This window comes from Arabidopsis lyrata (assembly GCF_000004255.2).
Source record: "Arabidopsis lyrata subsp. lyrata unplaced genomic scaffold ARALYscaffold_7, whole genome shotgun sequence".
In the NCBI taxonomy this organism is placed as follows: Eukaryota; Viridiplantae; Streptophyta; class Magnoliopsida; order Brassicales; family Brassicaceae; genus Arabidopsis; species Arabidopsis lyrata.
In genome coordinates, this window is record NW_003302549.1 from 4,077,395 (window position 1) to 4,090,483 (window position 13,089).

The 13,089-nt window shown below is 35.4% G+C and overlaps 3 protein-coding genes across 3 annotated transcripts; 2 read left to right on the top strand and 1 right to left on the bottom strand.

Annotated features, from left to right (window-relative positions):
- Positions 1 to 2,251: 2,251 nt before the first annotated feature.
- Positions 2,252 to 4,506, bottom strand: LOC9303340 (cytochrome P450 82C4). The gene is made up of 3 exons (XM_002869258.2): positions 3,817 to 4,506; positions 3,247 to 3,722; positions 2,252 to 2,977 (listed from the first exon to the last, which is right to left on the bottom strand). Exons 1-3 carry the CDS (start codon positions 4,286 to 4,288, stop codon positions 2,351 to 2,353), a joined length of 1,575 nt encoding a protein of 524 aa, XP_002869304.1. The 5' UTR covers positions 4,289 to 4,506; the 3' UTR covers positions 2,252 to 2,350.
- Positions 4,507 to 5,503: 997 nt separating this feature from the next.
- Positions 5,504 to 6,754, top strand: LOC9305376 (uncharacterized protein At2g39795, mitochondrial). Its single transcript, XM_002867222.2, has 3 exons — positions 5,504 to 5,767; positions 6,071 to 6,399; positions 6,536 to 6,754. The coding sequence occupies exons 1-3, from the start codon at positions 5,552 to 5,554 to the stop codon at positions 6,693 to 6,695; spliced, it is 705 nt and encodes a 234-aa protein (XP_002867268.1). The 5' UTR covers positions 5,504 to 5,551; the 3' UTR covers positions 6,696 to 6,754.
- A 3,445-nt stretch (positions 6,755 to 10,199) lies between these two features.
- LOC9303341 (two-component response regulator ARR10) lies at positions 10,200 to 13,075 on the top strand. The gene is made up of 6 exons (XM_002867223.2): positions 10,200 to 10,578; positions 11,056 to 11,208; positions 11,334 to 11,672; positions 11,751 to 11,827; positions 11,916 to 12,764; positions 12,841 to 13,075. The coding sequence occupies exons 1-6, from the start codon at positions 10,452 to 10,454 to the stop codon at positions 12,946 to 12,948; spliced, it is 1,653 nt and encodes a 550-aa protein (XP_002867269.1). The 5' UTR covers positions 10,200 to 10,451; the 3' UTR covers positions 12,949 to 13,075.
- Positions 13,076 to 13,089: the final 14 nt, after the last annotated feature.

A 13,089-nucleotide genomic window follows, 5' to 3' on the forward strand; every position in this document is an offset into this window, starting at 1 on the left:
TCTAAATTAAAACACAAATAACTAAAAATACACTATCATCCGTCACCATAATTAACTCTTGTCAAGCTGCCTCGACAAAACGGGGACGACTGTGACCGTGCAAGCTTGTTTCATACAACGATTACTGTAACTTAAAAAGGCTGATGAGTAGTGAAGAAACTGAGAATTCTTCAAGCCATACCTTGAGAAATTTCATCAATGATTTCTTTTGAGTCATATTTGCCTCTAAAACTGCTTCCGAAGATACTTCCCTCAATAACGAATCGGGTGATCCTTGCACCATTTCATTGTTAATCGACAGGAGACTGTCGTTTGTTTTCAACATCATAAGGATTACACGCGGAAATCTTCTGAGAAGCTCTGAGATTTCGGAGAAATACTGTGATGCATACATATGTAGCTCTGATACATCTTCTTTGTTGCCGCGACTTAATGATCCACATGTGTTCTTTTTACAAGGATCTGGACGAACAATCGAATTGGCGTCGTGTGGGTAACACAATGAACAAACCCATGTTTAAACATCATCTCCGCAAAATCTTGACTCACCTACAAGCCGTGCTAACGTCAATTCTACATATAGAGCTAGCTAGATCAAACGCTAGGTATACAAATGTTACTCTTTTTGTTGTTATAGAGTTAGAGTATATTAGAGAAATTGATGAGTAATAAACTGTGTGTGGACAAGAAGTAGGCCTTATGTTGTAAGTGATAACAGAAACAAGAAACTGTCCAAGTCTCAGGACGACCGGAGTGATGAAGGTAATTTGTCCAGGTCTGTCATGGGTAACTGATGACCAGTGTTTGAGGGATGCTTTAGCTCACTTCGGGGAAGGTGCTGTTCGTTGCGACTGAAAGTTGTTCGTTTGACTGTCGCAGGATCCTGCGATTAGTCGCGCGATCAATCGCCACGACTGAAATTTTTGATCGCATGAAAAATTAGCGATGCGATTTTTTAAATGACGATTAGTCGCGCGATTGCTAAACGAGCAACATCCCGCGATTTTAAAATCGCAGCCGATTATGAAACGAACATGACCGAAGTAGTAGATGGTAAGCCATTGTTCAAGAATCTTCAGCTGTTTTGGTTGATATATTTGGTATAGCTGAGTAAAAGTTTTGTAATATTTTGGGTATCTGGAGATGAAATAAAGTTTCCTATTTTAATTATTGTACAATTTAAGTCATTGAAGATAGAGAAATTGGAAGATCGAGGGATTTTGTATTTGTCAACTTCAACAATGAGAGTGCAGAGTGCTTTAACTGTGTCCGTAACAGAGATGGACATAAAGGTTTGTGTTGATTTTTTCAGTCAATATATCTTTTAATGGTAATTGTTTCTGTTTAATGTTCTGGTTTGATTAATGCTGACAATATTTTATTTTTCATTTACATGTGAAAATAAATTTTCTGATTTTGGGGTTCTTTATTTTGTTTCCTGTTCACACAATCCATTTTCTCTACTTCGACATGGATTCTTATTGGTTGTTTTATTCAGTGATTTTATATGTGATATAAAATTTTCTTGGTTTTACCCGGAAAGGATGAAGAGGAAAAAACAAATAACGTACCACAAGCACATACATCTTGAATACCGTACCACATGCACATAAAATAAATTTCGCCTGCTCGAGTTCAGTGAAAGGCAAGCGTTCTCTGCGCAGCCGCCGCCGCCGCCGCCGTATTCGAATGTAGGCAATTCATTTGATTGCTTTTTTTCTTTTTCTTTTTAATACTGACAGTTTTTGGAAATAAAATAACTCTTACTTAAGAATGCTTTATTGGAATGTTTAGTAAGTTTCTCATATGCTTGCAGGTTTGGTTTTTAAGAGATCATATTCGCACTAATCTTTTTTGCTTAAGTTTATTACTTTCGATAGAGTAATTGAATAACCTTTCTTGAAGATGTATTAGACTAAAAAAATTAAGAAGAAGATGTATTAGACTAAAATATACATTCCGAAACGAATAAATTATTTAAACGGGAATGACTATTAGATGGAAAATTCTTGACGAGTATGGGACTTGACGGATTCCCCTGTTTCGAAATAGATATGTCTACTTTCTCTCATTTTTTATGTAGTTGTCTTTACTTCTGATAAATGATAACAAAAACAAATCTGATCATTCGTTTTGTCTAAACCGAATTAAAACCAAACCGAATATGAGACTGGTTTGAGTTCGAAATATGAATATTATACTAAAACGTACCCCACACGAATGTCAGGTCCGAATTTAGTTTATTTTAAATAGGAAAACAACAAACGTAGGTTTTATTCAAAAACACACACACACATCAAAATGTACCTTCAATAACCGTATTGAAGTTGTATGCTCCTGGAATAGTTAATCACACAAAAAGCTCTTCGTTAAGACGTGGACTGATCAGAACCTCAAGAGGCGTAGCTTTAGGAATGGTTAAGCCAGGGCTCTCACTCATGTCAACAGGCAGATCCAATACAGTTTTCGCTTCAAAAGAATGAAGGAAACGAGCAAGACCTAAATGAAGCACTTGCATGGCCAATGAAGAGCCTGGGCATGATCTTCTTCCTGAACCAAATGGCATCAGCTCAAAGTTTTGCCCTCTCACATCAAACTCTTTTGCTTCTCCTGTTATAAACCTCTCTGGTCTAAACTCGTTTGGTTCCGTATACACTTTCGGATCTCTTTGGATTTTCCATACGTTCACTATCAGTCTTGTGCCGCAAGGAACGTTGTAACCTGCGACTCTGCAATCTTCCATCGCCTCTCGAGGGCCTAACAGAGGACCAGCTGGATACAATCTCAATGTTTCTTTGATAATCGCTTGAAGATACACCAAATTCTCTATGTCTGAATCTTCGACGTTCTTGTCTGTGCCAACGTGGAGGTCTATCTCATCTTGCGCTTTCTTTAACATTTCTTTGTTGTTAAGAAGAAGAGAAATGGCCCATGTGAGAGTTGATGCTGAAGTGTCACTTCCTCCAAGAATCAGTGCCTGATTACAAAATTTATATTTATCATTAAAAGAGACAAATATCATCTAATCATAATTCGCCATATCACATTTCAGGTTGTAAGTGATTTCTTAAAATTAAATATGATCCAGTTACGTATTCCCGCCTAACATCTAGTTAAAACTTGTTTATATAACCAATTTTATAATTTAAACAGTAATTTTTGGGTTAAAATCCTAATTTGGTTAGGTATTTAATTTATATCTAGCTCATCTAAAAAACATCAAGATTTGTGTAGATAAAGGTATACCAGGCAGGTAGATTTGATGCTAGTATTTGCATCATATTGAAGATGCGAGAGTTTGCCTTGTTCTGCAAGCGACAACATAACGTCGATGAAGTCTGAATCATTCTCTTTCGTTCCTGAAACTTGGCGTTGTTGTCGATGGTTTTCAATCCATCTTTCAAGGATCACATCTAATTCGCTTCCCGTTTGCTTCATCTCCTTCTCATGTCCTTGCAAATCAAACCACCCTAGTCTCGGAAAAGCATCGGACACAGTGAATATACCGATGAGATGAAAGAACTTTGCGATGGCCTTTTTGCATTGCATTGCCTCTTCAGTATCCTCCGAGGATTGTGAGCCACCACCTCCAAAGTATCGTTTTCCGGCCACCATTCTCACGATCATGTTCAGAGTCATGTCCTCTAACCAGCTCTTTAGATCAACCATTACTGGTTCTGTACCACCTTTCTTGACCCACAAGGAATACAAATCTTTCACACCTGCATGTGACAATATCTCATCGTATCACAATTAACAATATCGATAATTATTGTTATATATGCGTTTAGACATGTTTTTTTTTTGTTTAGTTACCCATTGAGATCTCAGAAACACGAACGTGCTTGAGCATCTGAAGCCGCCGGTTAGAAAGAAGCTCGATGGTTGCGATTTTACGCATCTCACGCCAGAAAGCGCTATAAGGCGCAAACCCGAAAACAGCAAAATTGTAACCCATGTGCTTTGCGGCTGCAGTCATAGGACGTGAAGCCAAGGCTTTGTCGTTCACAGTAAAACAATCTTTAGCCACCTCAAAACTGCTCACCACAAATGCTTCACTGCTCCCAAGTCGTAGCGACATGGCTGGACCATAGTGGTCAGCCATTTTTCCTAAGGTTCGGTAGAGAAGGTGTTCCTTGCCACCGAGAAGGTGAAGATGGCCGATGATGGGCCATGCACCACTTGGTGCAGGAGCTTTTACATGGTTTGGTTTCTTTGATTTCTTAAAAAGAGCGATAAAAACGAAAAGTAGGATCGGAACAAATAAAGAAAAGAAGGAAGTATTCATAGTGTTTTGAAAGTGCAAAAAAGAGATGTGTTTGGTGATTTACTGTTTTGAATGATTGAAGAGTATCGTCTGCCTCTCCATATATATACACACACACATATGATCGGTTCAACACCATGTAAGCATGAGACATACACCTACCTATGATCAAAACAAGGGCCCAAACTTGTATTTTAATTAATGCATGGCACGAATAAGAATTTAGGCAATGAATAAAAAGAGCAGTAAGAAAACTATTTTTTTTTTCAATTAATGACATGAGCAAGGATTTATGCATTGAAACAAAATTTAATAAAAGTTTGATTAATATTCTCAATTTTTGTAAAACCTCAACACTTCATTTATATGAAATTCACATTCCTCTATATAAAAAAAAATATTCTCAATTTTAGATCCAAGATTTTGATTGTTGTAATTATTAGTTACAAATTGTTTAATTTTATGTATCGGGTATGTTTTTATAATTCTCTTCGGAGTCTGGATGATGTGTTGATCATAATCTTGCAAGATCCATGCATATAATGTTATATAAGCTGCTCTTATTCTATCATTACACATTTATTGTATACACGCACTGAATTTGGGTTTTCGAGTGATGCGTTAATTAATGCATTATTTGTTGTTTCACTAGTGAAGTGCATAGCCTGACCAACGTCACCAATATTAGACTTTTAGAGTTAAGTCAACGTAATTGTTTTGTAAGAAATCTAGAACTCAATTATATATTGATTCATGAATTTGTTCGATCTACGCATTGGTCGGACCTGCCTTGGACTTCGCCTGGTGGTGACTTTCAACTTGTATAAATCAATTTTAAAGAGTTGCATAATAGTATTGTTGAACAATGAATACATAACATAACTAAGACGGATTGGATTCGGAATCCTGCGTGCTTGGAGTAAACCATCCATGCGGTAAAAGATTATTCATCAAAATTATTATAAAAAAAAAAAGAGAAGACTATTTATCAGAAGAAGTGACTTGTATGCATGAACCAAACCCAACCAGTCCAAGAAGTGAATAACCCACCGGATCCGAGACAACTACCATCTAAAAGATGTTCTTGCTAATCTACTTAACATAAAACGCAAAATTGGGTTTTAAGAACTCAGAAACAATGTTTTTTTTTTGACGGAAGCCCATTAACTGTTTGTATTGGACTATTGGACATCCAAAAAAGCCCAAAAGGAGCTCTGCTCTTTTCAGTTCAATTCCAATTTAGAGAAAACCTCGGAAGAGCCCTAACGTCGGCGACGAACATCCATGGCTCTTCTGCTCCGTACTCTTCAAAAATCACGCATTTCTCCTTCTCATTCCTCAAGAACCCTAATTTCTTGGGTTCGATGTAAATCCCTGTTACCAAATCCCCAATCACGAGACATCACCACCTCGACAGCTAAATCACCCTTCCAGTCCAACATCCTTCGGATCATAAGAAACGAGATCGAGTATCAATCCGATTATGCTCCTCCGCATCAGGTATTATCTTATTTCGTTAATAAATCACTATCCAGACCTTAAAGCCTGAATCTTTCAGCTGGAATCCGATGTTTTTGCTAGTCTTAGATTTTTCGAATTTGTGTAATTGTTATCTACGAAAGGAAGTATTCGATAATTCAGTTGTTCTGTTGATGAGGGAGACATTAACAAAGACAAGAATCACTGTATTTGAATCAATTTGTTCATCAAGAATTTGACTTTATTTCTTCAAGATTCAAGCACATGGAAAGAAGAGAAGAGAGCTGATGAGTTTTTTTTTTTCACTTTAAAACTATAATGCAGCCAGCGACTGAATTCAAATCGTTCTCTGTCGAGGATTGTCCCGGTGAACAATGCATTGTGATGAAAGGGAAGTTTGGAGAAGATGAGAATATCAAAATGGAAGCAACTATGTTTGATGGGTTTATGACTGTTCCAAGAACCGGTTTAGATGCTTCAGGGCACGATGTCCGTCTTCACATTAGCTTGCTTGTCGACATTTCTAAGGTTGATGGAAGTGAAGAGATCGAGTTCCTTTGCTCCGTCTGGCCTAACCGTATTGAAATTCAAAAGCTTTACAAGCTTCGACGCAACAAAATCACTGGTCAGCCTTACATGGGACCAAATTTCGGGTACAAATCTCTCTGCTTTCTTCAGTCACTTAAATGTAGTTGAGTGAAGTATTTAACTAGTCTTGAATTTGTTGATTACAGGAAATAGCCTAGTTAACTGCAGATACTGAACCTTGTGATCTTTGTTTCTTTGTAGGAATTTGAAGTATGATTTTCAGACAGCAATTCGGGAGTTTTTACGAGTAAGAGGAATCGACTCTGAGCTTTGTTTTTTCTTGCATGAATATATGATGAATAAGGATAGGATTGAGCTCATTCAATGGTTGAGAAATCTGAATTCATTCATCGCAAAATAAACACGAAATTTTTATGACGTTTTCACATCTTCTGATTACACTGTTATCAGTTTAAAGTAGAAATATGTATTGGTTTTAGTTACTTTGATCTGAAACAAAATGTAGAATTGGGCCTTAAATGAATAATAAACAATAAAACTTGGGCCCAACCCTCCACCGGGATTAGGTCTGGGCAAATAAACCGAACCGAAACCGAATCAAAAATAACCGAACCGAACCAAAAATTTGAAAATAACCGAATGGATGCTAAATTTTATAACCGAAATAACCGTAACCGAATCGGTACCGAACCGAAATATTTCGAGTAACCGAAATACCCGAAATACAATTATATTTTCAAAATAATTAGTTATTTATAGACCAAATGATCAAAAATACTTGAAAAATATATAAAAACAGTAAAAATATTTGAATATAACCGAAATTTATCCAAAAATATCCGAAAAAACTCAAAAATAACCGAAATATCCGAAAATATCCTAAGCAAAATAACCGAATGAATACTATATTTTAAAACTGAAAGAACCGAACCGAAACCGAACCGAAATTTCAAAATATCTGAATGGATACTAAATTTTAAAACCGAAAGAACCGAAACTGAATGGACCTAACCGATAACCGAACGGATAAACGAAAGTCCAGGCCTAACCGGGATGGTGAATAACTGTGTCTTTTAGTGTGGTTATTAATTAAAAATCACCTTTTGGTTTTAATTTTTTTTAATAAATCAGATATGTGAGCCAAAGAAAAAAAAGATCGAATCTTGACAAATGTTCGATCAATTAAAACGAACAAAAGGTTCATGATGAACTAATCATATTCATCATCATCCATCGATCATAGCTAACTGTTAGTGTTTTTTTTTTTTTGGTAAAAAGGAAGCTGTTAGTTAATAATTACTTAATAATGATTGTTATTTAGAAAAAATGATTGTTATGTATTATATACAATTATACATAATCCATATGGAATAGTAACTGCTATGTTCTGGCGTTCTAGAGTTGACTTTTAAATGTTTTATTTAGATGTGGAAAATCTAATAAGTAAGAGTAATAGAGTAGGAAGTGATTAGGAAGCAACCGAACAAGAAACATTATTAATGATCGGTGTGGTTAGCCCTTGTGGGTGACAAGATTACCTCAACTTTTGGCTAATTTTGATTTTCCATTCTCCATTTTATTATTACTTACTTTCTTTCTTTTTACTCCCTCCGTTTCATAAAGAGTGTCGTTTTAAGGTTTTATTTTTGTTTCACAAAGAATGTCGTTTTAGGTTTTCAATGCAAAATTTAATGATTTTTTATGTTTTATGACTATTAGTATTCTGTATATTGTTTTACTATTGGGCAGATTATGTTTAGGTATATAGTTAATGATGTTTTAGTTTAGAAAAAACAAAAAATTTAATGTTTTCTTAATCTGTGTGCAAAACTCTAAAATGACACTCTTTGTGAAACAGAGGGAGTATTATTTTGTTTTATAAGCATCTTTCTCTTTATTTATTTTTTTTTAAATTAACATTACACCAAAGTGTTGCTGTTAGGACATCTTCTTTCTCATATTTAAATGTGAATAGATATACATGTGTGTATAATATGTGAGACGATAAGCCAATGACAGTAGCTATTTGCTAATGACAAGTGACTTCCAATAACTTATTCAGAAGTAGAATCTTCACGGATTTGTCGCATAACATGGATCTTCTAGAAAACCCATTTCTTTAATCTCTCTAATGTCATCTGCAACTATTTAACAAACACAAAAAAAAATTGGAAGGACTAATGATAATTGATTTGTATTAGAAAGTTGTCTTTTATTTTCCAATGCATTGCATCGAACATATGTTGATGTTCTTTTTAAAAAGAAAAAATCTTGATCTGCTTTTTTTTTTTTTTTTTTTCTAGGTTTATCAAGGCTTTGTCACAAGACAATTAAGAATACAACTTTTATATTGATTTTCTTCAGAAACTAAATAAATTGTCTTAGATTTGTAAAAGGTTCTAAAAAAATTAGGCTAGATTCACAAGTCATTTAGGATCTCTTTCTAGATCTTGCAATTTTTTTTAGTAAAGCTTATGCTGGTGGTACTTTTGAAATTCTAAAACTCTTGATTCTAATTTGGAAAACAAAACTAATTGATAACCTATGAATTTACATTAATAAAAACGATGCATATTGTAATAATATATATATTTTTTTTTGTCAAGAAGCTAGCCAAAACATATTATTGATCTGAAGTAGCTATTTTATATAAGAAAAGGAGAGGCACTGAAATGAACACGCTGCGTGGTCAATCCAAGAAATCATACAAGGAGTACAAAATTAATTCATAAACTATAGTAAAATCATTGGGATCTTATTTTGCATCCACCGAGCTTGTAGGGTGAGGATGTGGATGGAACCCAACTCCAAGAAATTCTTACTTTTTGTTTTATGATTTTTATCTTTTCAAAGTTATATAAATATAATTTACCAAATTTAAACGGGCATTCAAATAAATAAATATTTAATTTGTAGTTGACAACTAAATTCAGTGAATAATATGATGAAACATAAGCGTCCATCCTTTTTCTAGGTAAACATAATTTTGTTTTCCTAATATATTATAAGCATGTATAACTATTAACTTGTGACAGCAATTTTCTTTGTTGACTTCAAAGCTTAATTCGAGCCTAAGCTTAAGTATCGTGCTAGGAGTTTAATTTGTTGACTTCAATGTTTCATAAACATGGTGAACCATTATAACATGTGTTTCTTCATTATATTCCTAAAATTAATCTCACATGGTTAGAGTGTAATATCATCCAAGTATAGATGTATATTTTCAAAAGTCTTTCTTTGACGATAAAAAAATAGTCTGTCTTAGATTTGAATAATATCGGCATTAGCCACTATTGGTCGTTGTTTATTATGGGATACTTAATTTTGCTAAATCTTTCTGAACCTGTACGAGATAAGCGAAAAAGCCATGAACCACGGTCACGCGTGTCTCGCACTTCCCAACCTTCACCATGCATGCTCTCACTAAAGCCTGTCTTTTTTTTTTACTTTACATATTTTAAAATCATAATACCATAATTTGCACTAACTAGTATGGTAAACCCGTTTATGATATACTCAACTTAGTTGTCAATTTAATCCGTAAGACATAGATTTAGGAAAGAATTCAATTATTTTTGAAGTTATGGTAATAACTCAAATTCTATTTCCTGCCTTGAATAACACTTAGTACAATATCAAAAACATATCTCTTAACTTAATTACATGATATGCAGAATCATCTACATAAACACTTTCTCATTTTTATCCATTTAAAAAAAATTCTAACCCTCTTGCCTTTTCAATTGATTATCACTAAACAAAAAATATTATTCCCACAGTCAAAAGAAGCCAAACCGATTAAAAAAGTGGCGCGTGATTCTCACGCTCAAATGACCGATCGGTTCCACTGAATTTTCTCAGAGATTCTCTTCTGAAAATGTTTTTTGTTTTTTTTTTTTTATGTCAAAAGAAAAAACGAAAAAACTTTGCCAGAAATGATAAAAAATTTGGAAAAGAAAATTCCATAAATGAGGTAATTGGGCAGTCTTGAAGAACAACATCACAGAGTTTTCAGAAACCAAACCATATATAGGCTTAGATTCTCTTTTGCCATCTTCCTCCTTTTGCTCTGCCATAAAACTTTTGTCTCTTTCTCTACTAATAATAATCCTAACGTTGTGTGTTCTTCTACTTCAATTCCTAATCTCTGACGACGATGACTTTGGAACAAGAAATTGAAGTCTTGGACCAGTTTCCGGTGGGGATGAGAGTTCTTGCTGTTGACGATGACCAGACTTGTCTCCGTATTCTCCAGACTTTGCTTCATCGCTGCCAATATCACGGTTTGGTTCCTTCTCTCTCTCTCCTTGTTTCTTTACCAAATTGTTCATGTTTTCTAGATTTATGGATTTGGTTATCTACAACATCTTATTAAGCTACAAAATTTATCCTCAGATTCGTTTCTTGTCATAAGACTATAAGTTGATTCCTCTGTAGATTATATGTTTTTAAAGACGAGCTTAAAAAATCAATTAAGATTATTTAGCTAGATTCACTCTCTGCATTTTTTTTTTTTACTTTTAAAAATCCATGCTTCAGATTTTATTGCTTCACATGTGGTTCCAAAGCTCATTGGTTCTTGCTTTTGAGGTCGTTGGATTTGAAACAGTCTCTTGTTCTGTAAAAATTGAGACTTTGGGGAATTCTTACATATTTGATTGCTCCACTTGTGTCACAGAGCTCATTGGTTCTTACTTTACTTTTTTTGAATGAGTAAAAACTGAGACTTTGTGGTTAATTGTAACTATTATAATGTGCAGTTACAACAACGAACCAGGCACAGACCGCATTGGAGTTGTTGAGGGAGAACAAGAACAAATTTGATCTCGTTATTAGCGATGTTGACATGCCAGACATGGATGGTTTCAAGCTGCTTGAGCTTGTTGGTCTTGAAATGGACTTACCTGTCATAAGTATGAAGCTTTCCTTGTTCTTGTTCGTTTAATTCCATCGACCTTTTCATAGTTCCTAGAGAAAGTTTTGATCTTTAGACCGACTTGACTACTTGAGTTTTTAATATGATGATTGATTCTTGCAGTGTTATCTGCGCACAGCGATCCAAAGTATGTGATGAAAGGAGTCAAGCACGGTGCCTGCGACTATCTGCTTAAGCCGGTTCGAATTGAGGAGCTTAAGAACATATGGCAACACGTGGTGAGAAAGAGCAAACTTAAGAAGAACAAGAGCAGTGTGAGTAATGGTGCAGCAAATTCTGATAAAGCAAACAGAAAACGTAAAGAACAGTATGAAGAGGAGGAAGAGGAAGAAAGAGGGAATGAAAACGATGATCCAACGGCACAAAAGAAACCTCGTGTTCTTTGGACGCATGAGCTGCACAACAAATTCCTAGCAGCTGTTGATCATTTGGGAGTTGAGAGTAATGTTTCTTGATCTCTCTACCTCTAGTTTTCAATTAGCTGTGAATCATGTTCTGATTTAAGTATTGATGATGCAGAAGCTGTACCAAAAAAGATTCTTGATCTGATGAATGTTGACAAACTCACTAGAGAAAATGTTGCAAGCCACCTTCAGGTGAGAGTTAGACTATGATTCTTCTTATTTGATTTGTTAGTGTTAATATTATTCCGTTAAAGACAATTGCAATGTCTTTTGGTTGCAGAAATTCCGCGTTGCTTTGAAAAAGATGTCTGATAAAGCCAATCAACAAGCTACCAGGGCGGCGCTTGAGTCACATTTGATGCAAATGAGTTCTCACAAAGGACTTGGCGGCTTCTACCACCACCGCGGAATACCTGTTGGAACCGGTCAGTTTCATGGTGGAGCCACAATGATGAGACATTACCCTTCAAATAGGAATCTTGGTCGTCTAAATTCCCTTGCAGGAGGAATGTTTCAACCAGTCTCATCATCGTTTCCTCGTAACCACAATGATGGAGGAAATATACTTCAGGGATTGCCACTTCCGCCACTAGAAGAGCTTCAGATCAACAACAACATCAACAAGGCTTTTCCAAGCTTTACCTCACAACAAAACTCTCTAATGGTTGCTCCCAATAATCTCTTACTTCTCGAGGGTCACCAGCAGTCATCATCGCCGGGATTTTCTCCTCACTTCGAGATGAACAAGCGTCAAGAACATTGGTCAAACACTGTATTGTCAACCAACATTCCACATAGTGATGTTCATTCAAAACCTGACAACTCGGATTGGAATGCATTCTGCGACTCAGCCAGTCCGCTAATAAACCAAAACCTGGATACAAATACGACATCTTTCTGCAGAAACACGGATTTCAGATCAACAAATGCTGCACAAACAGACTTCTTTTATCCATTACAGATGAATCAGCAGCCTACAAACAACTCAGGTCCAATGACAGAAGCTCAACTGTTTAGAAGTAGCAATCCAAACGAAGGTTTACTCATGGGACAACAGAAGATAAAGAGTGGTTTCATGGCTTCTGATGCTGGTTCCTTAGATGATATAGTCAACTCTTTAATGACACAGGTATAAAATAAAACCGTTTACTTTGCTTCCTTTTTCACTTGAAGATTTCTGAAGATTGTCTCTTTGAATGCAACAGGAACAGAACCAATCTGATTTCTCAGAAGGTGATTGGGATTTGGATGGTTTAGCTCACTCTGAACATGCATATGAGAAACCCTATTGTCCCTTTTCTTTGTCAGCTTGAGAAACTGTTTTATTCAGACACAAATCAATTATTATTATCTTTTGGTTCTGTCTCTTCTCTCTTCTTTGTAATGAAACTGTAAGCTCTTGTTTACATCTTCCCCAATGATTTGAGCTAACTTTTTTTTTTGGTAGGATGATT

What these genes read in the sequence shown, in the direction of transcription:
- LOC9305376 (XM_002867222.2), top strand. Translation starts at nt 5,552, where the DNA reads ATGGCTCTTCTGCTCCGTACTCTTCAAAAATCACGCATTTCTCCTTCT. An exon ending in ATTATGCTCCTCCGCATCAG is followed by an intron (nt 5,768 to 6,070) that starts GTATTATCTTAT and finishes ACTATAATGCAG; the next exon opens with CCAGCGACTGAATTCAAATC. An exon ending in TACATGGGACCAAATTTCGG is followed by an intron (nt 6,400 to 6,535) that starts GTACAAATCTCT and finishes GTTTCTTTGTAG; the next exon opens with GAATTTGAAGTATGATTTTC.
- LOC9303341 (XM_002867223.2), top strand. Translation starts at nt 10,452, where the DNA reads ATGACTTTGGAACAAGAAATTGAAGTCTTGGACCAGTTTCCGGTGGGG. An exon ending in TCATCGCTGCCAATATCACG is followed by an intron (nt 10,579 to 11,055) that starts GTTTGGTTCCTT and finishes TATAATGTGCAG; the next exon opens with TTACAACAACGAACCAGGCA. An exon ending in TCAACTCTTTAATGACACAG is followed by an intron (nt 12,765 to 12,840) that starts GTATAAAATAAA and finishes TGAATGCAACAG; the next exon opens with GAACAGAACCAATCTGATTT.
- LOC9303340 (XM_002869258.2), bottom strand. Translation starts at nt 4,288, where the DNA reads ATGAATACTTCCTTCTTTTCTTTATTTGTTCCGATCCTACTTTTCGTT. An exon ending in TGTTTCTGAGATCTCAATGG is followed by an intron (nt 3,723 to 3,816) that starts GTAACTAAACAA and finishes TGTCACATGCAG; the next exon opens with GTGTGAAAGATTTGTATTCC. An exon ending in GCATCAAATCTACCTGCCTG is followed by an intron (nt 2,978 to 3,246) that starts GTATACCTTTAT and finishes TTTTGTAATCAG; the next exon opens with GCACTGATTCTTGGAGGAAG.